The 25,320-nt window shown below is 40.3% G+C and overlaps 1 protein-coding gene and 1 long non-coding RNA gene across 3 annotated transcripts in view; both read left to right on the top strand.

Moving 5' to 3' along the window:
* Window positions 1–13,498, top strand: part of ift80 (intraflagellar transport 80 homolog (Chlamydomonas)) — a 44,324-nt gene extending 30,826 nt beyond the window's left edge. For both annotated transcript variants that reach the window (XM_053320819.1, XM_053320820.1), the window contains exons 11-20: window positions 243–317; window positions 874–1,037; window positions 1,124–1,188; window positions 3,373–3,508; window positions 3,714–3,861; window positions 4,813–4,984; window positions 11,805–11,894; window positions 12,088–12,260; window positions 12,434–12,557; window positions 12,845–13,498. In XM_053320819.1, the coding sequence (XP_053176794.1) occupies window positions 243–317; window positions 874–1,037; window positions 1,124–1,188; window positions 3,373–3,508; window positions 3,714–3,861; window positions 4,813–4,984; window positions 11,805–11,894; window positions 12,088–12,260; window positions 12,434–12,557; window positions 12,845–12,955 (1,258 nt within the window). In that variant the 3' untranslated portion in view covers window positions 12,956–13,498. The remainder of the gene's footprint in view (window positions 1–242; window positions 318–873; window positions 1,038–1,123; window positions 1,189–3,372; window positions 3,509–3,713; window positions 3,862–4,812; window positions 4,985–11,804; window positions 11,895–12,087; window positions 12,261–12,433; window positions 12,558–12,844) is intronic.
* Window positions 13,499–13,956: 458 nt separating this feature from the next.
* LOC128360950 (uncharacterized) lies at window positions 13,957–17,067 on the top strand. The gene is made up of 3 exons (XR_008321528.1): window positions 13,957–13,982; window positions 14,926–15,000; window positions 16,948–17,067. It is a non-coding gene; the product is annotated as an uncharacterized LOC128360950 (long non-coding RNA).
* The last annotated feature ends 8,253 nt before the right edge of the window (window positions 17,068–25,320 follow it).

Below are 25,320 nucleotides of genomic sequence, written 5' to 3'. Positions count from 1 at the left end.
AAAATCTAATTAAAATATAGTAAATAGATTCAGCATCTCCCCCAGAAATACATCCTGGCCTAAAAATAAATTGAAGGCCATAGTGTGAGGAGATAAAGAATTCCAGAAAATATAATTTAACATTTAATTAGTAAAATGGGCAACAGATAATTTTTTTAATAACCAGTCTGTAGATTTTTTCAAAATGTTGTAATGCTTGTGTCTTTGTTTTTTTTCTGTGTTGTTTTTTTAATTTGTGCCAGCTCAAGAAATTGGAATACTCCCCTCATCTTTGACCTGAAGGAGGGAACCGTCAGCCTCATCCTGCAAGCAGAGAAGTGAGTCTCTTCATTACAGGAGCAGTGCAACAAGAGCGAGAGAACAGACTGTTATAGATCATCTATCAGCTACTCTAATGCTTCATTACTCCTCACTTACCATTCGTCAAGCAGCCAACCCAAGCACACACACATAAAGATGTACACACACGGACTGTGCTCTATCCTAGCCAGCCCTGTCATACAATAAGGCTGAGTGTAACCACTGGGGAAAAATTAGATTAATCAGGAGTAGCTTTTGTGCAATAATCCAGTGTAGTGTCCCTGACACTCATCAAAGAGCTAAATAGATTACTTGCCACTTTGTAATCTCAGTTGAGCACAATGACTCTTGCTGAGTAAGACAATGTTGTGTTAATGTGCATTACATGTTTAAACTCCATGCTGGTGTTAGCTGATTGACTAACCGTTTAAATAACTACATAAAATTTCATCTGTATCTTTGTCTCTCCTTGCTCCTCTCCACCCCTTTCCATCCCATATACTTTTACACTGCTCTTATGTATTGTAACCTGTTAACTGTAACCTCTTGCCTCCTGTTGTCTCTCCCACTCAGACATTTTCTGCTAGTGGATGGAGCAGGGTTGTATACCTTCTCCTATGAAGGTCGACTGATATCCTCCCCTAAGTTCCCTGGTATGAGAGCTGACATCCTCAATGCCCAGGGTGTCTCACTTAGCAACGACACCATTGCCATTCGAGATAAGAGTGATGAAAAAGGTGAGGGAACCACTGTGACTAATATAATTCTATTAATAGGATGGCCTGTGGCTTTACTATTTTCACATTTCTTTCTTCCTCACCAGTCATCCTTCTCTTTGATGCCCTCACTGGGAAAGCTCTTGGCGATGGAAAGCCCTTGACTCACAAGGTGGGTAATCCTTTGCCCTCATGGAGAAGTGAGGTGGGAGATGGTAGTTCTGAAAGTATTTTTTCAGTCTGTAGTTGTTTTTTTATTTTTTATTTTTTTATTAGCAAAAACACATGATACTCAGCATAGTGACACAGGAGACTCCTGGACAATAAACTACTGTAACTACAGTATATATTGCTGACATCTTCCTCACTTTCCTCTATTTGTCACACTTGTTAAGGCCGGACAACTTGCACCTTAATCATTCTTAGTAGCTCATGAGGTTTGCTGACCTTAATGTGATTAACCTTTTGCTAACCCCCTCTCATAAACATTGGTCATACAGTAGCTTAGCAACCTCAACTGGGCATGGCAGAGTATTTTCAGCATCCCAAAGTTGTGTTCATGAAGCACTAGGAAGTGTCTGGTAACATCAGGAAGTGGCATATCAAAATTAGATTGTGGTTCCTCGCGAGTATGTGTTGCTGGGACCTTAAAATAGTAACAGCATGAAGACAAAGCTAATATGATAGTTTCCTCAATTTTATACTTTACAGCTTTTTCAGATCCCTCAAAGGCCGGCACTGTCAATAATGAATGCACTGATCATACCGTTCCCATTGAAATGATCAAATCAAATTTGATTTGATATGTATTTATTTATTTATGTATGTGTTTGTTTGTTTGTTTGTTTGTTTGTTTAATGTATTTTCAGAAACATGGAGCATGGGTGTCTGTTAATACTAGCTAGCTACAGAATTTAGTGTGATTACAGGGTTATGTATTACAATACATATAGTTTTAGTTCCTATAGTTACATATAGGATTTACACCTTCACTGTGAATGAGCTACTCCAGGATATATGCTGTGGTTCCTCACCTTTTTGGCTTGAGCCCCCTTAAAATAAAGTCTACCTGGGGCTACTTGTCACAAGGTACATTGTCTACCAGTAAAATTAAGATGACTTATTTTATTTTTATTTTATTTTAACAACTTCTCTTCAATAAACACTGTGACACTTGAGCCGGTTATTACTTTGTTAATTCTGAGATCATAACAGAAAAGGTGGCAGTAGCAGCTGTTCTGACAAACATACTTCACTGTGCAGCAGCAATCACACATCGTACAGGTGCGAGTGATTGCGGACATGATCAATTAACTTATCTTCAGAACTTTTCACCATTGTTGTCACTGCTGATTTGCCTTCTGACCCATGTCCCTGTCACATCCCCATACTGCCCCTTCACTACGCCTACCATTCATGTACATATTGCATGTTACGCATGGCATTTATTTCTGAGATTGTGCATCATCAACACTCTAAACCGATGCAGGATGCACAAAGTAGCCTTCACACACATGCAAACAAGTAATTAAAAGTAAATATGTCTCCGGCCTTAGATTAATCCAGCAACCTCTTTTGGGGTCCTGACCCCCAGGGTGGCAGCTGACAAACTCATCTGTTACTCCTCTCCCTCCACCTCTTTTCTCCTAAAAAAGCAGCAAAGCACATCCAGTGTTTGAGTATTGATAAGTATTAAATTATGTATCTCATATTTGTGTGATTTGTCCAAGTATGTTTTGTTGCAGAATGCCTCCACATTGCCACATTACAATGCAGAAAGAATGAACAGTCTGATCTTATACAGTTTTTCCACAAAATATTGTACTTGCATAATTTCTGTGTCAGCTACATAGATCATCATGTAGTGAACTGGGAAAGTTATTTCCAAATAAAAGAGTTGAAGGCAACAGTCTTTTCAGAATGAGTGTCTATTCTAAAAGGATACTAGACAATAAAGACACAGAAAGAGAATGGGGAAACTTTGGAGTCAGACTAAGAGGGAAAGAGACAAAAAAAAGGAAAGAATTAGAAGAGAAGGAAAAGAAGTGGAGGTAGCAATAGTTACTGTTTGTCAGCATGGCTTTGTCTGCCAGTACTCCACAGCTCCAAGACACTGCACCAAAGCCAGCTGGCTTTGGCTAAAAACACACACTCACAGGTTCACACACACACACACACAGACACACAGACACACACACACACACACACACACATACACAAAGGCTGTTGGGTCATGGTACAAACTGCTCTCCCCCGTTTTCTTTCTTTTCCTGATCTTTTGTGTTCCTTCCATCATTCACTCCTCTGGTCCCTCTTACCTTTGTGCTTGTGTGTGTGTCTCTGTATTCATATGTAGCTGGAGGTGGTGGAGATAGCTCTGGACCAGTGTGGCCCATCCACTGAAAGGAAGATTGCCCTGATAGACAAGAACCGTGACCTTTACTTGACCTCTGTACGTCATCTGGGGCGAGAACCCAAAATCTGCAAAATGGGTGAGACAAGGAAGAGGGAATTTACTTGGCAGGATGTGAAGTGACTCTCTCTTTTTAATGCACATTTTAAAAATGATTCTCTCTTGCAATTAAACACATTTTTTGCTACATTCATGCAAGCTGATTTATGACAAATACATTATTTTGGGAGTAAAAATTGCAGTTTGTATAACTTCTTGTATGTTTTGTGTGTTTTGTCCTGTAGGTAGCATGATTCACAATATGGCATGGAATGATTCTGCTAACATCCTCTGTGGTATCCAAGACAACCAGTTCACAGTGTGGTACTACCCTAGTGTTGTCTTCACTGACAAGGAGCTGCTGCCAAAAACATTGTACATAAAGGACGGCAGGTAGACATGAGCATCCCTTTGCTCTCACTTTTATCCTGACATTTTATAAGAAAATTATACTTTTCACCAGAATTACAATGACTAAAGCAGTTGGTCAAGTTACAAGGAGTGCAAATGTCAGGACCAGAGTGCCCTGACCATTTTTTTCTTGTGATCTTAAACCAGCCATGGAAGAGAAGTAGAAGGAATAGATGTAAAATAAGAGCTATGAAGACAGATAGAAGCAGCTTTTTTTGCACCATCTAGCTCAGGTACAAGGTACAACACATAGCGCTTTAGGCTTTAGGCTCTTTTTTGTTGTTGTAGTATATTACTTCATCAATTCAGCTGATTTACTGTATATGTGGCAGCCTGCCACAAATTACACTTTGTATTAGACATTCTGGCATGCATAACACACATAGGCATACTGGCAAAAACTACATGGTCAGCACAGTCTGTCATCCTCTACATTTTAAATATTAACAAGTTTTCATTTTCATCAATACTTTAAAACACATTTCCTGACAGCCTTCATATTTAAGCAGTGTGTTTAGATATGAAAGAAGTTACAAGAAGTTACATTTTTGAAAAAGTCCCAGTATTTGTGACTGATAAATCCCTTAATCAACTTCACCTACCCTAACCCTTACCAAACTTGCACTTCAAACAGTGTTTGACTACGGACCAAAATAGCTGGAAGATTAGACAGGCATTCATGCACATCTACTGTTTTTTGGCTGATATCTCTTGTTTACTCTGATAATATTGATAGTAAGGCCAGACAGTTTGACGGTAAAATATTCATTAATGCTTACCTTTATAGATAACTATAAAGTCAGATGTTTTAAAATCCGAAAACTTTGACAAACAATAAAAGTTTTCCTTGTTGACTTTTCTGTGACAACAAAACTGTGATAGTCACATGTTCATTTATTCTAACTCTGATGTGTATTTTTGTCCCCTTCAAAGTGAGTTCAGCCGTGCACCCCACATTCTGAACTATGTGGGCACCAAGGTGACGTTACGCCAAGGAGATGGTTCATTAGTGTACAGCAGTGTGCCTCCCTACCCAGCTCTCCTTCACGAATACAGCACCTCTGCACGCTGGGAGGATGCACTGCGCCTCTGCCGCTTTGCCAAAGTAAGATATCAGTGTTCCTCGATTTATGTAGACTGATCTTGAAAAGTAAGATATTAACAGTTTGAAATTGGTTATACCCATAATGACATCGCTATATCTGCTTGTGTTTGTATCCTCATATTAAATATGTATCAAAGAGTGCATTATTTTAATTTAATCTAAATTTCTTCTATTTGGCATTTGGATCAATATATTTGGCCTTAAGATAGTGTGACATGTCCTGCAGTCTAGGGCTCTGGGACCATTCGGGTTCCTGTGGTGTTTGTCACGTGCATGTGTGCATATGTATGGGAGGGAGCGACACAGAGTCTGAAATGAGAAGGTAGTAGACAGGTTTATGGGACCAGAACAGCAGGCTTTAATTAGCCTTCAATTAGCCTGGTGACACCATTTACCGGATTTAGCCCCCCTAGACCTCACTCATAAATGCACATGCCACTATACACATGTGTAAACTTACCACATGCATACACACACACACACACACACACACACACACACACACACACACACACACTGGACGCAGTGTGAGACTTGTGTGTCTTTGCTTGGGTGATGATGCAATAACCACAACTCTGGAGAAATGGACGGCTAGTAGCAAGAGCAGGGTGGGACAAAAGGGATGAAGAGCTTTTTCCTTAGTCCCTCCCCCCTTCTACTTCTGGTAAGTTTGGTGGCAGCCTGGCTTTTCCCAGAATCACATTCACAGAGTCATATTTGTCAGTAAGTACACACCTGATAGGAGTTGATACGCTGGAGTGTGGAGTTAAACATACAAATAATATTACTGAATAAACAGTGCAGTAGAAGAGTAATTTGTCTGAATTTTTCATCTGTGATTATGTTTTTGTATCATTCTGACCTCAAGCAGGGAATGAGCAGTCTTATTTGTTTTTTCCAGAAGTGGTTTCCGATTAGAGATGTTGGTCTTAGTGACGGACAGTGATTAAAGGGCGAGGACGGGGTGTTACAGAGTGGTGACTCCAATGTGAGGTTTTTTAACTGTTGGCCAACTAGTGGTTAAGGCTGCTTTTTAATGAATGCAGCTGCACGGAGCAGAGTGGTGACACATTTGTTTACATTCATTAATCCTGTGTGCAGAAAATGTCTGCAGGGTTTGTACAAAGTCTTGAAAGTTTGAAAAATGTTTAATTTTAACCATTATGCTTTCAAGGTTAAGAATATTCTTGAATTCTAATGTGGTCCTTGAAAAATGCTTGATTTCCCAAAATAATTTTGACACAATCAATCATGTAAACCAAGAATCTTATCATATTTTAAATGAAACTGTCCTGTCATCACATTTATTTGTTATCTCATGGCGTCTCACACCAGACGCAGAGCGGAACAACCACAGCTAGGTTGATTGACATGGATGCCGAAATGAAAAGGGCGCATTTTTTCATTCAGACCGTACTTCTCACTTGATTTATTACCTAAGCAAACAGTTTCCCAACATGTTTAAGCTCTCAATTACTACTTTCAAGTCTTCTTTAATACATTATGATGCTCATTTAGTAAATTATGGACCCATTTAGAGTAACCCCAGATTAGAATAAATGTATAGGCATTGCTGTCACTAGTGTGTTTTCGGCTCATGAAAGTTACATTCAGTTTTACTAAAAGTCCCTCTAAGGAGTCAGCTGTCAGTTTTTCCAGTAGCTACATTTTGTTTCAAGCTTGTTTTTTGTTAGCCAAAACTATCATTAGCATTATCATTATAATAGTTAACCCATAGACTATATGTACCATGCTAACCAGGCTAGCAGCTTGTGCCACCCTTTCATCCAAATATAGTCACCTGTGGCTCCAAAAATCCAAGATAGTAATGGTCAAAATGCCAAACTTGAGGCTTGAAAATGGGAGTCCACAAACCAATGGCTGACATCAATTGCTATGGCTGTGTCCATTTTCTTTTTTTTTCTTTTTCTTTTTTACAGTCAATGGCATCATTTTGCTGTAAACATGGCGTCATGAGGCTTGTCCTCTGACCTTTGACATTGTGCATGCATGCACAGTGACGGTGACTAGCTAACTATTGTACCTGCTCATTTGCTACACGAGAACAGGTAGATTTTGTTATGGCTTTAGCAAAATGCCAGGCTGTCGTTTGAATGACATCTGGCTGGCAAACAAAAAATATGAAAACAGAAAGGAAAGCACGACTTGCAGATAGGAGATTGACCTGTACATGATGGGGGAGTAAGTACTTGCCAACCATTAAAGAGGTAAAAGTTACACTTGTCTAAAAGTTGTTAACAACAGCTAAGTAAAATTGCGTCATATATGTGCAGTGTATGGTACCCTTAATGTACTGTAATTCATGCCACGTGCCAATAACCTAACTTAAGTGAAAGTGACAGTCAACATGTTTGAGTTCTAAATGTCTGTTGTTTAAATTTTATTTGGGTTATGAAATGGAGTGGTAAGCCTTGTTTATAATCATACCCGGGCCCATAACGCTATCCTCCGCAGAATGTGTGTTCCCAAACAGAGGTTTTCGTACTCAAGCCATGTGTGGCCTACATCGTTTTGGTAGCAAGATAGATCTATCTTGTATGATTTTCAAGCTTACTTGCTTGAGGTTTCCAGGTTGGCGTCCACATTACTTCCTTACCTAGTCCCCTTCGTCCCATATAGCTAGTGAAAATTTAAGCAAGTCATATGACACTGCACTCTCCCATAAAGGCTCAGGTCAGGAGCTGTTGAACTATGACAATAATTACACACTAAAGAAGGCTGTCTGTACAACAATCTTTCCCGTTACCCTCGCTACTATGAAAGAAAAACACATCAAGTCATGAGTGCAGACTCATTTATTTTGGTTCATATGGTGCATTTGCCAGGTTTACTTTTGCTGTAATTGCTCTAATTAAATTGCAATAATTAATTTAATGTTAAGTATGTTTGGTTAGATTATATTTCAAGAAATGGAGCTTATTTTACTTACTTATAATTGAGTGGTCTGTTGAATGCCATGTCCTCATTTTGTTTCTGTTTTCCCTCCTTTTGTTCAATGCAAAAAGAATGAAGACTCACGTAAAAGCTCAGGTCGTGTCCCACCTCAGTGGCGTATTTCCACCCAACATTTATAGCACTCCACAGTGAAGTTTAAACATCAAGTGGTGAAACAACAGCTACTCCTGCAGCAGGCAACAGTGCAAACACACTGAAACCTTTTGTTACCCCAAACCCAGCACTGATGGCAGAAATTAGTTGGGCAACAAAAGTGATTACGAATCATTACTCCTACAAGTCATGTGAGAACATTGGAGCTTTTTTCCAAACCATGTTTCCTGACAGTGACATCACAAAGCAGTTCACTTGTGGGGAGAAGAAAGCAACATATCTTGGAACATTTGGCATAGCACCCCATTTCTTACCACTAATGAAGGAGAGAATAAAGAAAGAATCAGGACATGTGCTTTTGTTTGGTAAAAGTTTGAACCATGAAATGAAGAGGTGCCAGCTTGTCCACTTAAGATACTGGCATGACAGTTGTGTGCAAACGAGGAACTTCCCTTTCTTTTTACAAGAAGCATCACACTGCAGACCAAATCCATGAGAAAATTGAATCTGTGTACACAGATGTCAGTTTCCACAGCCTCATTCAGATTTCAATAGATGGCCACAATGTAAATTGGAAGCTTTTCTCACTCCTGCAAAAAACATACAAACCCAAACTGGCAACGAAGATGGTAGAGGTTGGGAGTTGCGGTCTGCACATTCGGCACAATTCTTTCAGGGCTGGTTGTGCAGCCACCAACTGAGAGCTAGTGAGCACCCTCTCAAGCCTGAAGTGGCTTTTTAAAGATGTTCCAGTGAGGAGGAAGGACTACTCGGCAGTGACTGGATCGTCAAGTTTTCCCCCCTTGATTTCTGAAGTCACAGATGGCTGGAGAATATGGAAGTGACAGAGTGGGCCCTTTGATCCTGCCCTTTTTGAAGACCTATATAATTGCAGCTTAAGTGGCAAAACTGAACTTTTTTCTCATGGTGGCAAAGGAAATCTCTAATTTCTTAAGAAATAACTGAGTGGTAAAGCTATACTACCATTTATGAACAAGAATCTTTCCAGTTTGCTGAGAGGGTTACTGGAGAAGTTCATATAGCGAGCTGTCCTGCAGAATGCCACCACCACACTGAAGCTGCTACAGCTATAATATAATGATGTGGAGAACCATGTTGATGTCACAAAGCTGAATGTTGGATTCATAACAGCAAGAGTCCTTGAGGACCACAGAGAGAAACACCCAAACGCTCAAAGGCTGGAGTTCAGACAGCCGTAGATCGTTTTTGATGAAGATGGTCTCAAAGCTACTTGAAAAGGCTCCAATCAGTTATCCTTTTGTGAGGGATCTATCAGTGATGGACCCAAGAGTGCTCATCGAAGTGTGAAGAAAGTCACCAGTATTCTTCAGATCCTTGTGGAATCTGGCCAAAGGTTTCTGTTAGGGGCATTTAGATGCCTTCAGACCCGGGCATTTTTCGGACATTGCAGTAGCTAGTAGATATACATTACATACACACACACACACACACACACTCACACAGCTCTTAGTTCGGTTCGTTTTCGTTGGTGTGAAAGCATCAGTCGCACTAGGGTGCGCACTAAATCGAGAGGTTTCGGTCCGCTTGACTCCGCACCAAATACCGACCTACGTCAATCGGACCAATCTTGATTCATTTGCAGTTGTGAACGCGGACCACACCGCAGTCCGGTTTGCAACATAGTAACAATTTTACTGCCTGGTGCAGACCAAATAATCGAACTAGTGGTGTGAAAGTGCCCTTACAGATATCCCAACTCTACCAGATGTTCCGGGAGTCTCCCGCATATTGATAGTGGCCCCCTGACGCCTGCAAATGAGATCCAATAACATGAATGCACAATAACAAGGTACATTTATACATGGCACTATAGGACCAGTTTAATATAAAACACAATTTTATACAGTCTCTCCATCAGTTTGGGGGTCCTTGGACTGGGAAACGTTGAAGACGCCTTATCTACTGCAATCCTCTGAAACTGTAACTTGTTAGAACAAACTATTCATCAAGATGACACAGAAATAGGTATAGATGTAAACATGGTCAAAATTAGAAAAGCAAATATATTTCTATAGGTTACAATTAGTGGCAAAATAATTCAGTGCTTCAACTTGTGCCAGCTGCACACACACACAGTCATTGCCACGGTAGTTAACGACTGGAGAGCATGCCACCACAGACAGCAGGCAGAGTAAGGATTGAATGGGAGAGGAATAGGGTGCACATGTGAGTCCACAGATCGCAAAGTATAAAACATAGAAAGACCAAATTACACACATCTATAGAGACTTAAGGCTACATTTCGATGTTTGAATGGAGTCTATAGCTGTATGCAGGAATAATGTATATATTTTGAAAAGCCTGAAAAATCGGCAACAATCCTACATTTAAGGGCAAGTTGTGCACTTCCTGTTTGATTTAGGTCAGTGGTGTCAGTGCATGATTTGTAGGTCTTGAGAAGACAAACAATCAAGTTTTGGTATGATCCTTCTACGACATTCCTATCAGGCGTAGTGGCCGTTTTAGTGTTTCTAGGCGGCGCTAGAGAGCACATTTTGGCACTTTTGGGGGTTCATTTTTCCATTTTATCAAATTTATGGCCAGACCTGATGTGCGTTGTAAACTTGGTCAGTTCTGGAGCATGTTTAGGTGGTCAAATTTAGGGTCAAAGTGGCATTAGACTCTCCTCCCATTCATTGTCTATGGGAGCGTTTTGGCGAGGGTTTTTGGACACTTGACCTTTGAGGGCTTCTAAAATCCAAACCGAACGAGTAATGAAAAAATTGTTCAGAACTTTTGTTCAGCAGGGTGTGCTAAGTCAGCTATTTAAGTTTGAAGCCGTCATGATGAACGCCCTCAGAACAAAATGTCGCTTGTAGGAGGCCAACTGTCAAAAATCCCACATGTAATGGCAAATTGTGCACTTCTTGTTGGATTTAGGTCAGGGGTGTCAGCACATGACATGTTTAGGGGGTCAAATTGAAGCTCAAAGTGTCGATAGAATAATAATAAAAAACGATAGGGTACAATACAATACAATACAATAACAATAGGGTCCTTGCGTTGAATGGGTTGCCTTGAGCACTAAACTTTTCTGATGTACTTATGTAGATATTTTCTTATATAAATATGTAAATAACACTAACCACAGACTAATACAGGATAATCTGTATCTCTCAAACATGTAAACTATTTTCTAAATGATTTTAAGGCTATTTGCCCCTTGTCACCATTAAAGATTTTTTAAAAGGTAAAAATTATTTTCTTGAATTTACTTGTCAGTATAATCAGATAAATCCTCTGTTGATCCCTTACTCTGGAAATGAACATTAAAGCTGTATGAACCCTGTGTCTATGTCTTTGTTTGTGTGTGTGTGTCATGCATGTGTTTCAATGACTTCCATGCACGACTACAATGAGGCTTTCCAAGATATGAGCAGGATGTAATGGGCACAATAAAGACTCCATCATATCCTGTCCTTGTGCCTTGTGTATGCACACACATCTTATTACTTTGATGCTGCCACCCACATCCTTTTTTGTTATATTCTTTATATATTGTTATATATATATATATATATATATTATTGTTATATTCTTTACATAAGGTACAGAAAAAGGTTGAGTATAAGTTGGTACATGTTCAAATATAAAATTCTATTATTGAAATGGGTGACTACTTACAAATCAGAACAAAAACTAGCTTGCTCGTCAGTGTGTCAGATGGTGCAGTATTGTCATTTGAACATTCTCTGTTTTTCATCTGCAGGACCAGTCTTTGTGGGCATGTCTTGCTGGCATGGCAGTGGCCAACAGGGAGCTGACCACAGCAGAGATGGCTTATGCTGCCATTGGAGAGGTAAGAGCATCAGTTAATGGATCAGTTAAACCAGTACAAACCATGTACTCCAACTTAAGAATACACACGCACACACACACACACACACACACACACACACACACACACACACACACACACACACACACACAAAGAAGGAAAATAAATTATTTTCAACATTCTCTTCTTTTCTCTCTGCTTGTCATACCCCCAGTTACCAAGAGTGCAGTACATCAACTTCATAAAGGAGCAGCCGTCTAAGGAGTCATCTTTGGCCCACATGTTGCTGTTCAGTGGTCAGGTCCAGGAGGCTGAGGCCACTCTGTTACAAGCTGGTCTCATCTACCAAGCCATACAAGTGAACATTGACCTTTTCAACTGGGAGAGGTACTAATCTTTGTTTGTGTGTAGCTATAAGGAGAGGGAAAATAGGATGCTTTTTTACCAGCCTCATAAGAGATATTTTAATAGAAGGTCTAATATTTGGGTGAAAGATGAGGTGAGTGAATGTTCGTCCTTGCAAAATATATTCTTGTATCTTTATCTTTGTCTGTGTCCAGGGCACTGGAGCTAGCAGTCAAACACAAGACCCATGTGGACACTGTGCTGGCCTATAGAAAGAAGTTCCTACAGAAATTTGGCAGAAAGGAGACCAATAAGAGATTCCTGCAGTATGCTGAAGGGGTAAGCCAGGGCTGCACTGCATTAATTAATTAGGGTGGCAATCATTTGCATTTTTAGCAGTGGAAGATGCTCTTTTCTAATTGTTTCCCATGAGTTATAAGCTTTTTAGACACTGCTTGTATACCCTGAGCACATTCAGTTGGCTGTGTAACTAAGCTGTTAACAACAAAAATGGAGGAAAGACAAACTAGTGACTCTGCTTGGCTTGATCAGTTTCATACTGCTAATAGCAAAGAACATGATCTTATCTAATCTTATTTCATCACATCTTTCTGTTTCTCTGCCAGGTTGAGGTGGACTGGGAGAAAATCCAGGCAAAGATAGAGATGGAGTTGTCTAAGGAGAGAGAGAAAGCCGCTAATGCCTCTGTCAGGAGCAGCTTGGCCTCGCGACGTTAATGTTCAGGCGACCATTCTCTAAAACATCAGCTTTGCAGGAATTGATTCCCATGTGTTTTTGACATTTGGTGGATATTAGGTGGTTTGGCCTAGCATCAGAGTAATAAAAGAATGTCTGTACTTGAGGTATAATCTCCACCATTAGTTTTAAATACATTATCTTAAAGTAAAAACAAAAGGGAACAGTAAGAGATGTGAGGATTAGTAGGCCATTAAAGATATTACACTTGACTTTGACTGTTACACTATAAACTTGTGGTGTATGCTGTATAATATAAGACATTTGCGCAACATTGTACAAGGCATTCTGCTACTGTGGGTGGATAACTTGACTCATAGAATATCAGTAAGGGTATCTGTATTTCTCAGTAACACCACTATGGCCTTTTTGTCATATCAGCTTCTCAAATATTTCAGTGTCTCAAGTTCAAAGTTAATTATTACTTTTTCCCATTTATCAAAATGAATTTGGTTGAATCAGTGACTATGACTATTACATGTTTGATGTTGTCTTTATATGTAGATATTTTTTTACACTTTATGTTTTATGTAAACAAAACAGAATGTTAGTTAATAAAACTGAAAATACTATTTATATTCAGCCAAAATCTCCTCTTTACCTTTCTTTACCCATTTTTTACTTGATACCTCATCAGTTTTATATAAGGATCACAGAGTGTCTTTGAGGTGTTTTTTCAGCCTTACACATATACCCAGAAGGTATTTCTGAGTGCTTGTGTGTTTAGAGTCGAATATATCCACAGTATGTACTTCTCTTTGAGTTATTCTTGTATTTCCTTTTCTGCTGAGGTGTGAAACCAACTGCTTGCCATTCAGCTCCACCCACTGGATGGCAGAGGGCCAGTACATCAGCGGACCATTATAGCCTATCCATCTACTCTAGTGGCCCAAGAGCGACAAATGAGAGAGAAGATCTGTCTCAGGGCCCTTCAGAAACAACTGCTAGACCATATCATGATGGTGTGGGCAGATTAAGTAGAAAGTGATCAGCACAATCCCCGAAACTGTGAGTGGCCACAGATGCTAAAACATGAGAGAAAACAGTAGATGTAGGAAAATCTATCAATGGGTTCATTCTCTGTTGCTTTTTTTTTTGTCTCTGACTCACTCAATTTCTCTTATTCTATTCCCTCCAGTCACTTTCTTTCTAAGCCTACTCACTGTGTGATAAACCATAGTCATCCAGGCTATTCACCATTAATCTATGAAAAGATTTATCAGTGAGGAATCAGGTTTCACATGCATCACAACGGAGTGGCTACGCACACTGAAAATGATTGAAAATGCTCTCAAACTATATACAACATCATTTTAGGATTTTGTTTCTATTATGCATTTTGCTCAGTTTTGCCTTTTATTAGTAGGACACTAGATATGTTGAGCCTTGTGCATAAATGTTTAAGACTACGACTATATCTTTGGACTCTCAGTGGTAACAATAAATGCACAATGTAAATGTTAAATATATTTGAAACTACACTGCACAAAAATACATAACAGATTCTGTAGGAGGAGTAAGTTTGCTTATATTAGATTTATGGCCAAACAATATAACTCCCCCAAAAATACACTTCATGGATTTAATGTAGTCTTTATGAGATAATGGTCATTGATTTGACCTTTTAAAGTTTATCTGCGTTTTGGTCCGGTGAGTTTTGGCACAGATTCTAATGTTGCTTACACCAAATCCATTGTGTGTATATTGGTGTATTGTGTATTTGTCTCTGTTTATCTGTCTGTTCTGTGCTGTTCCACTTTCTTTTCATGTCTCTCTGTACAACTTTGTACACACAGTATATGTTTGGATATGAAATGTGTACTTATGAGGAAGCGGGAACTATATATCACTCTACTCTTCTATGCCAGGGGATGTCCCAGCTTTATACTATCTGATTAAAATGCCTCTAGAAGACTGATTATGCCTTCTGATCTCAAACCCTCTGTTACAGCTCATGCATGGAGATCATGATGAAATGCAGTGGATGTGAAAGAGAGAGACACATTAAACATTCACACCTCTTACGGTACGAGTAGCACTCATGCACAGCTAACAGTTCATGTATCTTTGGGGTCACATCCTCCATCTCATTTACCCACCAGTGGGTTTTGAGCATGGATTGAATGCTTTTAAGTGCAAACTCCACCCAGCCAACCACATATTTCCCTGTGGAAAGGAGAGCCATCAGTGTTTATTGTTGGCTCTGCCATCATGGTCTGGCAGTATTGGATTACAGAAGCCACCACAGTCACACTCAGACTTTCAGTGTTAAGAGCATCAGAGGAACTCAAGGTCTCTAATTGTCAAGTTTAGTTTTTTGCTGATACAAATGTTTTTTAGCAGCAACTTCTTCAATAAGGTTGATTTGACTTTCACATTTTTAATTGCTAAACATCTAATATAATTTCTATTTACTTTGGTGAATAATAATGAAAATACTGCCTGTTAGCAAAGTGTCTAACTCTGTAGGGCAACTCTGTTCCTTTACAACTGCTCAAACACCACTAAAGAAGCATAACAACATTTTAACATACAGGAAGGGTCATTATATGAGTCTTATTTGACCTAGTGGATATTCCTGTTGTAATATACAGTTCTGCTTTTCATTTGGCCAAATGAGCTGCTAACATCACATCTGAGGTGGGGAGAGGATATGGCAAGCCTGACTGTTCACTACACTCAAATTCTAAGTAATGCGATACCTAATGACAAATTAGTGTTTTAATTATCATAACAATGAGGCATTTTAATGGGCAGTTAACGGCATATGCATCAATACATTTAATCCAAGTAAACATCAGGCCATCGAGCTTGATGTAATGAGGTGTGTGTCGTGTCAGCTTGGTTGTAGCAGCAAAACACTTTTTGTCTCACACCTAAACACTTCAACATACAGGCAGATGTGAATGTACTTATCCATCTTCCAAAATCTGTCAGCACAAAGACATGACACGAGAGTCCTGTCTCTGTCTCTGTCTCTGTCTCACGCTTGTTTCCCGTCAGATGCTCCCTTGTCTCCTCCTTTGCTCGGTGTGACCTGTACAGCATCAGTGCCGCTCAGGGCAGCAGTTGGGATCTAGTCTGACAATTGCTATCATCGAAATACAACTTTGTCCTCTTGGTAGCTTACACCATATCAGTGTGCCAGCTGTAATCTCTGCCATTGTTTTCCTGAATTCAGAACCTGGAAGACACAGATACACGTTCATATCCTCAGGCAGCAAGGCTCCCAGGATTAAAGCATTTTTAGTTTAAAAAACAATTGCATTTCTATGCTGTGGCTTCAGCTTTTTCAGTGGGCATATCAGACACAGCTCATGTCACAGATAAAATGCTCAACTCTCTGTGAAATGTGTGTATGTAGCGGTTTGACAGAATATTGCTTTCATGCTGATAAATTAACCGGTTCTAAACCTGGCTGATAAAACATGCTCTTCAGACAGCATCTAAATTGATATTAACCTTTTCTCTCTCTCTCCCTTTCAGCCCACATTTCAGGTCACGAAAAAAAAAACCTTAAATATGTGGTTTCCCTTTTGGATGCAAATTTGATATAGAATAAATAACACAATAGCCAGTTTTTCAGGCCCAGCAGCACATTTAGCATTATGAGTAAGAACTGTTTCACGGTGCCACTTAAAATTGAGTTGCTGAAGTAAAAACTTAATGCGATTGTACCGGAGCTAAATTAGCTGTCCCAAAAAACACAAAGAGCGTTAATTTCAGCAGCCCTCGCTTATTTTATAATCTCCTTTACTTAACCCAAGCGGTCATTTGCATACAAAAGGCGAGTAATCCCCTATAATCTCGCAAAACACGTACATTTTCTCAGCCTCCTCCTTTATTCTTAACATTCAGGATTATAATTGCACTTGAGTTTATATCTCTGCAAGAAAATGACCCTGATCATATTAAAATAAGAGTGCTTTATTGTCTCTGTAGCATTGCCCAAGATCTGTTTCCCGTCAGACAGAGTTTCGAGATGTCCTTGGGCTGTGCTGCTGTCCTGACACCTCCAGCACATCCCGTCTCTGCTCTCCAGCTCTCGGTCCAGCTGCTCTCACTCTACCCTGACAGCTCCTCTCGTTTTCCGTCAGCAAGTTGTCATCGGACCGGTCTCTGTGCATCTCTTGCATGCTTTCCTCATACGTAGGCAAGTATTTGACCTCGTCGTAGGCTGGCAGGTTTGGAGAGACGAAGCCCCCGATGCTGTGTTCTGGGTACCGGTCCAGCAGGGAGTCCTGGGACGCCGATGCGTGCCCGTGAAAGAGGGAGGGCTCCTCACCGCGGTCGTGGTGCGGGTTCCGGCGGGGCCGCGGGCAGATGATCCGCTGGATGAAGTAACCCATGGCAAAGAGAAGCAACAGGATCAGGATGCCCGACAGTTTCCGCGTAAACCAGCTTATGTTGTCGAAGAAGATGTGGATGGGGAGCTTGCAGCATTGCACCGTGGAGCTGGCGGTACCGTTCCCGTTGACGATGGGCGGGCAGCACTGTTGCCCATCGCCGCACTGGACCCCCCCCGCAGCTCCGGAGGGCTTGACAAGCGGAGACCAGACATGCCCACAAAAAGGTGCCAGTGGTCCCGCACGTCGTCCTGCTGGCGACGCGCGGCGCACGGGGCATCATTTTATGGATCTCCAGAGACGGAAAGTAGTGTGCGTGTGTTGCGTCTCCCGGTGCCAGTGCGCTCAGGTGTTACAGGTCTGCTTTCCTTTCCAGCTGTGCACTAATCATGTGCTCTCAATCCGCTCTCACAGCCACTGCAGCGCGGAGCGGGACAGCAGGTGCCCCCCCCTCCCCCTCCCCCCCGTTCTGAGGACGACCTGTCTGCTGGTGTACTGGCGATAAGAGTGGAGCTAGAGCACTGTCAGGAGGGAGCAGTGATGGGAATCATGAATAATCTTACATCATTATGAAGATTTTTTTTTTCTTCTTCTCAATTTCCTAACATGGCCTTTTCCCAGTGCAACCCACAAATATGGTTCCTGTCATTTGACATGATCACATCCAGCATTACTTAAACTGCCTGACTGATTTGTGACTCCAACAGTTTCATATCGAATACCCCCCCCCCCCCCAGACAATGATTGCTGCATACCACTATGATTTATGTAGTTAGTGAAGATTCAGTAGAAAATCCTGTACATGTAGGAGGGGTGACAAGCACAGACTGTAGAGTGACAAAATATATAAATTATAGTCTACTATTGTCTGTCATACTTGACTGGCCCTCATTCTGCAGTGGCAGAGGAAATATTCTGATCATTTAAGTGAAAAGTGAAAGCAATAATAAAATAATCCATTGCAATTCCTGCATTAAAATGTCACTCAAGTAAACATGTGTAAGTATTATTAGCAAAATGTACTTCAAGAATAAAAAATAATGGCCCCTGTAAGTGATATATTATTATGTATTATATTAAGGGACTGTGAGTACACATGCATTAATGTGTAAATAGCATTTTATTGTTGTATCTTGATGAGATGAAGCTAATTTTAATTTATAGTTCATACAGTTCATATTTTTAAGATAATCATATGATTTATATGTAAAATCTGTATAGAAGCCAAACTGAAAAATATAGATGTCCAAACATTAAGTAGCAAGAAATACTCAACTCAAGTTAAATACAGGTACCTCAGATTTGTATTTGAGTCTATGTACTTTGTTATATTTCACCACTGGGGGCAACCCCCTGAAGCATCCTTGTAAGTCCTCAGACACCATTTTAGGGACCATTGCCCCCAGTAGGCTGAGCCATGCTTTAAACATGTACCCTCGCAGACTACAGTGCCAGATGTAACCAGTAAGGGTGACTGCCCCTGATATAAGGCACCAACAGCTCTATCCCTATCATAAAAAATGAATAGTTCGAGCAATGTGGGCTGTAATGGCCCCCCATTAGAAGAGTGTCTGGATTCACATTAGTCCAGCATCACCCCAGAGGACCATGTTTCTGCAGCATTGAAGAACATAACCATAAAACCATAAGTCTCCAGTTTAAACGATAGTCTACTCGCCCAGCGTGTTAATTTATACTAAAGATGTCCCATTGGATAACATCCAAGTATGACAGACAGCTCAGTAAGCTACGCTACAAATACTGAATATTAACTGATTAATTAAGCCAGTGTGATTAATTGGGCATTTTGCACTGAATCAGAGACTATGAATAATTCTCTGCAGTGGTTGTAGTAGATTGACAAAGGTCACTCTCAAAGCTTTAATGTCCTTATTGGATCTGAAAGGATTATCTTGCCCTCTTTTCCTCAGTGAATAGGATTTATGATATTAAGACAGAACAGTGAAGACTACAGTTGCTATATTTGAGATAAAGGGTATCGTAGTGATGATGTATGGCTTTGCTCTCTTTTGTGAGGTCTCCAGTGTAAATCATGAAGAGAATCCTTTTAAACTAGGGAACGTTTTACCTGCTCTTGTCTTCATGTTACTCTTTGTCACTAATAGCCAGTCTGTATTTCTTTTCTTTCCCAAACAAGGCCTAATGCACAATATACCAAATTGAATTACTGGGGAATTATGACGTGAAATTCAGTAGAAGGGCAGCATCATGCAACCTAATTTATGAAGCATCGTATTTCTTTGTGTAATCTGCCTCGATTAGGGAAACATGATCGTAGGGCGTCCTCCTAACCAAATAAACAACTACACAATCAATAGCCAGTGGCCAGTAGCTCTGAGAGTCGAGTTCAGAAACCCTTTTCAGTCCATTGTTTTCAGGGCTTTCCCAGCACTTCTCCTATTCTGCTTCTCAGTGGGCTCTTATTGACATATACGGGGAACTGCTATTTTTGATCACAGCTTTCAATATCCACTGTCTTGAAAGTAAAGTAGATTCAGCTTTCTTCAGAGTAAAGCTTGAGATGTTTAGATCCGTAATGAAACCCAAATTAAACTAATCATTAAAATGAAACTGATCACTGAGATTTAAGACAATATATCAAACTATAATCTGTTCCCTCTCCACTTATTTTCTTGTTTGTCCTCTCACTACTTCTCCTCGAGAGTGTGCCAGCCTACCACATCCTGCATCTTTTTCTCTCTTTCCCTCACATCCACCACAAAGTGCTTCTCTTGTATACATATATATATACACACACACATACACACACACACACACACACACACACACACACACACACATATATATAATTTTACATATATATATCTTTCTTTATATCTCTTCCCTCTCTTTCTTATCTCTTGTCTTCTAGGAACAGCTTTCAGCAAACACATCAGACTAATTAGAGACCAGAAAGGCCATTGGGACAAGTGTTTGTTGTTGTTTTCTAACAATACATGGCAGTATATATATTTTGGGGGTTTCTGTGATTTAACAGATGGGTTGTTGATGCTCACAGACAGATGTAGGATGAGATAGAGGATAGAGATGAAACAGTGAAGTGTACACAACAAATCCGTTAACACCAGCAAAACAAAGGCGACTGTGCTCATATCGCATTAACTGACACAATAATTAGAAGTAGTAGCCTCCCGTATGGCTAACAATTAAAATGATAACACACTGAGTGTAGTGCATCACTGTAATAAATGTGCTGTATGCTTCCATTAATCTGGCACAAAGGTCTCTTGTGTTGTGCTTAATAATTCAGTATTATGGGGTCCATTAGCTCTGTATAATGATGAATGGCAGCGTTCATTTTCAAGTGTCAGAGATGTTGATGTATGGACCGCCCAACGGTCAATGTCACGGTTATCACGTTTGCATTAATTATGAAACAAAGAAAGCCTTGTCAGGCCTTGGGCTTTGTTAATGGACCCGCTGATGGTTCTGGCTTTCACTTTGTTTGCAGCAGAGCAGAAGTCAAAACCTCGGGGTTGCTGCCCTGAGACCAGCTTGAGCCTCTCTCGTCTCTTACTGTATTTAATGAAACAATCCGATCTTTACATGCTATGATATATTGTTGTATTATATAATCAAGTATATGGTGTCATAGATAGATTACAGTAAAAATGCAGTGTAAGCATATGTAATAATAGTTATGACTGGGAAATTGCAGACTATGGAGCATGAGTGCATCATTTTTGGCTTGTTTAATGTTGTGTAAATACTGTTTCTATGCAGTTTTAGGCCCAGAAATGCAGGATACGTGTGTGGGTGTCATCAGAGTCTGTGTATTCCCATCAGCTTGAACTCTAATAAAAAGCAGGGCCTGCAGTCAGTGTAGATTGTGTGAATCCAGAAAGTCCCACACCACAGCTATTTCACACCCACGTACTTCCTCTAATCTTATCGCTCTGCTGGCTCAGAGGTCTTTAAGTGTATGGGACTGTGTGTATGCGTGTGGGTTAGGAGGAGTGTGCATACTTTTATGTATGGGAAAAGAGAAAAGTCCGCACACCATAGGAGCTCCCATGCAGGTATAATTTAATTGAATAAAGCATGACGTTTCGAGCCATACTGGTTCTTCTTCAGATGCTTATAGTTGTTTTTTGGTCCAGCACCCATCCCCAACTGAGTAGCGGATGTGCATGCTGTTTTGTTTTTTATTGTTTTTACTTTTATGTATGGAACATCTATATTTGTGTTGTAGTTTGTTTGTGTGGGTGAAGTTTCAAGCATTTTTTCCCATTTATGTATTACTGGACACACTCTGTAGAGTGGATGAAATATAGAAGCTAGAAGGGATGACATGTGACACACGTCACGGGACAGACTAACTACATAAACTTTGTGCTTTTCGAGTCCACTGAACAAGCGTGTGGATGTGGTCATTTCTTGCAAACATGTTTGAAAGAAAGTGGGCGCCTATTACCTTTATGTGGCTTGTTCTCCCAACGTTGTGTAGCTTTTGGCTGGGGGATGAATCAGAATTCAGACTTCCTTTGAGGAGAAAACCTGCTCCAAGAGGCCAAAAAAATCCATAACAAAAAGAGAGGGGTAAAATCCCCTTCTCAGTCTCAAGGGAATCACTTTCAGTGCTCTTAATAAATCTGATGAGCTGGAAGGTTTCTGCTGATCTGGGCTTTTTGACAGTATGGTGAATAACTGTATAAGGTTGCTCTTATGATGATCCTAGGGCATAATACACCTCTATCATTTAGACAGGTTTGATGGGTAATAGCACTAAGTGATTTGACTCAGCATCATTGCTTTCTGTATAAATGGGAACATCATTTTGCCAGGATAGATTTATGTAGATATATATCAACCACTGTCTTTATGTTTTGGCAATGCCATCCCTTTTCACTGCCACAGTGTGTAAAAAAGTTGAACTAACTGCAACATAATTTAGCTGACAGAGCAAAACAATGGCATTACATTCGCAGTATTACTGCATTTACAGTGATAGCCAACTGACTCGTTATTCTCCCATGTCCTGCCTCTTTTCCTCAGTGTCTGCATTTCACACAAATCTAATGCTCACACACACACACACACACACACACACACACACACACACACACACACACACACACTCAATCTCAGACAGATTTAATAGTTTTCATCAGAGGGAGGCGAGTGTGGAGCACTGGGGGGCAGACACAGCTTTTCCAAGCCAAAAAGCCACAAAGCCCCAAACCAACCCAAAAGACCAGGACAACCTCATTTTCCCCCAAAAGATAACCCATCTACAAACAATGAACTGCAGACAGATGACTCACACACATACATACATACAGTCATACACCCTGGGCAGACACCTGAAGGTTAAATATAGGATAAAATGTTCCCATTACCACATGTTTTGAGACTGGAGGCGGAGGGCAGGGGATTTTTGACCCCCTGCCTCCGCACTACTGCGCTGAGTCACTCATAGCAGAGGAGAGAGAGGGGTGGTCTGTGCTTCAGAAGGTGACTAGACTTAAGTCTTCAGTTGCGTCCCTCCTACTAAAACGCCCACGTTATGTCCCAGGACTCATCCCTCTGTGGCCTCTGAATGCACAGAGTTCCCTGAGGGCTCTGAAATAAGGAATCAACAACATGGAGAAAAAGAGGGAAAGATAAAAAAAGAAAAGAAAGAGGTCATGACACCACACACATTATACAGAAACGCTGACAGGCTAAGTATAAAGTAATATAGAGAAATAAGTGCAGAGTATGTGTAAGAGATGGGGGTGGGGTGGGGTGTAAACTAATGTGAGAGCAGAAATGGAGGGGGTAGTCAACTCAAGTTCCTCGGAGACCATGCAGGCACTAACCTCTCGTTTTTCCCACTTCTTACCCAAATTATGGCCTCCATTACTCGTTCATTGCCTCTTCCCTCCATCCTTCCATCCCTCCATCCCGTTTTATGGATGTCCAGAGACAGGAAATCTGTTAATATGTGGAAATGTACAACAATTAAAGCCAATCCCGTCTGGGTTTGTATTAGAATGCTGTGTAGGTGTCAGATCCGCACCCTGACAACATCAGGAACAGATGTGGTGCATATCATCTTAGAAAACACTATTTATACATGATACAAAATGTTTCTGGAACAACTCCAATGTGTTTCACAAAATGAAATTCCATACATGGGTTGTTGAGCATAAAACATGTGACCACTGTGGCTGTGTATAGACTTTTTCACACCTGTGTGTCAACAAAGCTCATATCCACAGAAATGTATGATGCCAGGATTTCAAAAGATACTAAATATTGTATGCAAAATGAAAGAGATGTATATAAAATGATGTACAGAGGAATTTGGCCACTTACATTTCAGCATTTCATTTAATGCATTTGATATAGTTTCAAAACAAGGAGATACAACCAGATGGAGATATAGGCAGTGTGTAATGTAAATCTATATTGAAAATGTAGTTAATCATATTTGAAAGCTGCCTTTTAAAATGAATATTAGGAACACAGAGGTTTAAGTAGTCAAACCGTTTTAGCCACAGTAGCAGCATGGCTCCAGGGAGGGATGGCAATGTCAGTCAGTCTGTCTACTGTTCTGATCCAAGCTGATATACATCAATAACTATAAGATGGATTGCCATAAAATGTTGTACTAGATATTCACGGTTCCCAGATGATGACTTTGGTGATCCCTTGATGTTGCCTTAAGTGCCACCATAACATTTGGTGCACACATTCAGAATTGAATTGCAGTAACTTTGGTGATTAACACCATCATCACGTCAGACTTTTTTAAAGTTGTAGTTTAAGACCAAATACCTGCCAGATTAATGGCACTCACACCAGATTCAGTTGTACTTTGTCTTTAGTGCTAGTTAGCACAGCCTCACTGAGCGGCTTTACGTTGACATTATTTCCTATATAATGCTATCTGTAACACTGCACTGCAAAGAGTTTACATTTTAAAATGAATTATCTTCATCAACAGTTGAAATAAAGGGACATTACATCAATCAGTTTTTGAAGGGCATTTTGAGTAATGTGACAAAAAAATCCCAAAAATTCCAAATCCCAAATCTAAATCCCAAAACTCTGAAAATAGACAACAAAAGGAGTATAAACTGTGTGGGTGAGATGAAGAAATAGGATAAAGTATATAAAAACATCTCAATCCCAAAGGACAAAAAAGAGAGGGGAATACTAGAAAACAACAATATGTATAAATATAACAATAAAAAACGTGAAATTGGCCTCAGATAATGAAATCAAAAGGGAAAAGGGCATGGTGAATGGAGTTACCACTTCAAATCATTAGCGTTTGAATCCGAGTACAATGACACTGCTCTGTTTTTATGCTTTTCTATAGGGACCTTATGCTATTGATTGCTCAGGAAATCATTTTAGAAAACTGCCAACCCTTAGGCCTATGGGTCATACATTATACAGGAATGTATGAGGTTTCTTCTGAAATCTCTGGACAATCTTCAGAGCCTCTTTCCCATTTTCTCCATGCAAAGGTGTTGCTCTTTGTCCCCGTTCATGTCTCTCTGGCTTCTTTATGCTGGGCTGCAACAGTCACAGCTCTTTTGTTATTATGGATCTTTCCAGTGATAACTCAGCCTGGATGGCAAAATAGCCCATTGAAACTGAAAGGATGTGGCATTCCTCATCTGCAGAGTAAGAAGACACCTTTTGTGCATCTGTGTGTGTGAATACATGTATGTTATAAAGGGGATGTTTGAGCACAGAGGTATGGGTTTTCCTCCTCCTTCCATCCATATATGTGAGTGACTGTGTGTGTGTGTGTATGTGTGTGTCTGTGTGTGTGTGTGTGTCTGTATGATGGATAATGAGTCTGCACAATGAAGGCTCATATTAACCCTCAAGGGTATCTGACATCATCGTTTCCAAACAGGTTGGTCCATCTGTAAAAAAAAAAGAAGCCCAGTCATCTCACACACACACACACACACACACACACACACACACACACACACACACACACACACACACAC

Source organism: Scomber japonicus, chromosome 6, assembly GCF_027409825.1.
Source record: "Scomber japonicus isolate fScoJap1 chromosome 6, fScoJap1.pri, whole genome shotgun sequence".
Lineage (NCBI taxonomy): Eukaryota > Metazoa > Chordata > Actinopteri > Scombriformes > Scombridae > Scomber > Scomber japonicus.
The sequence above is the reverse complement of the archived record's forward strand: the minus strand, read 5'-3'. Positions and strand labels throughout refer to the sequence as shown.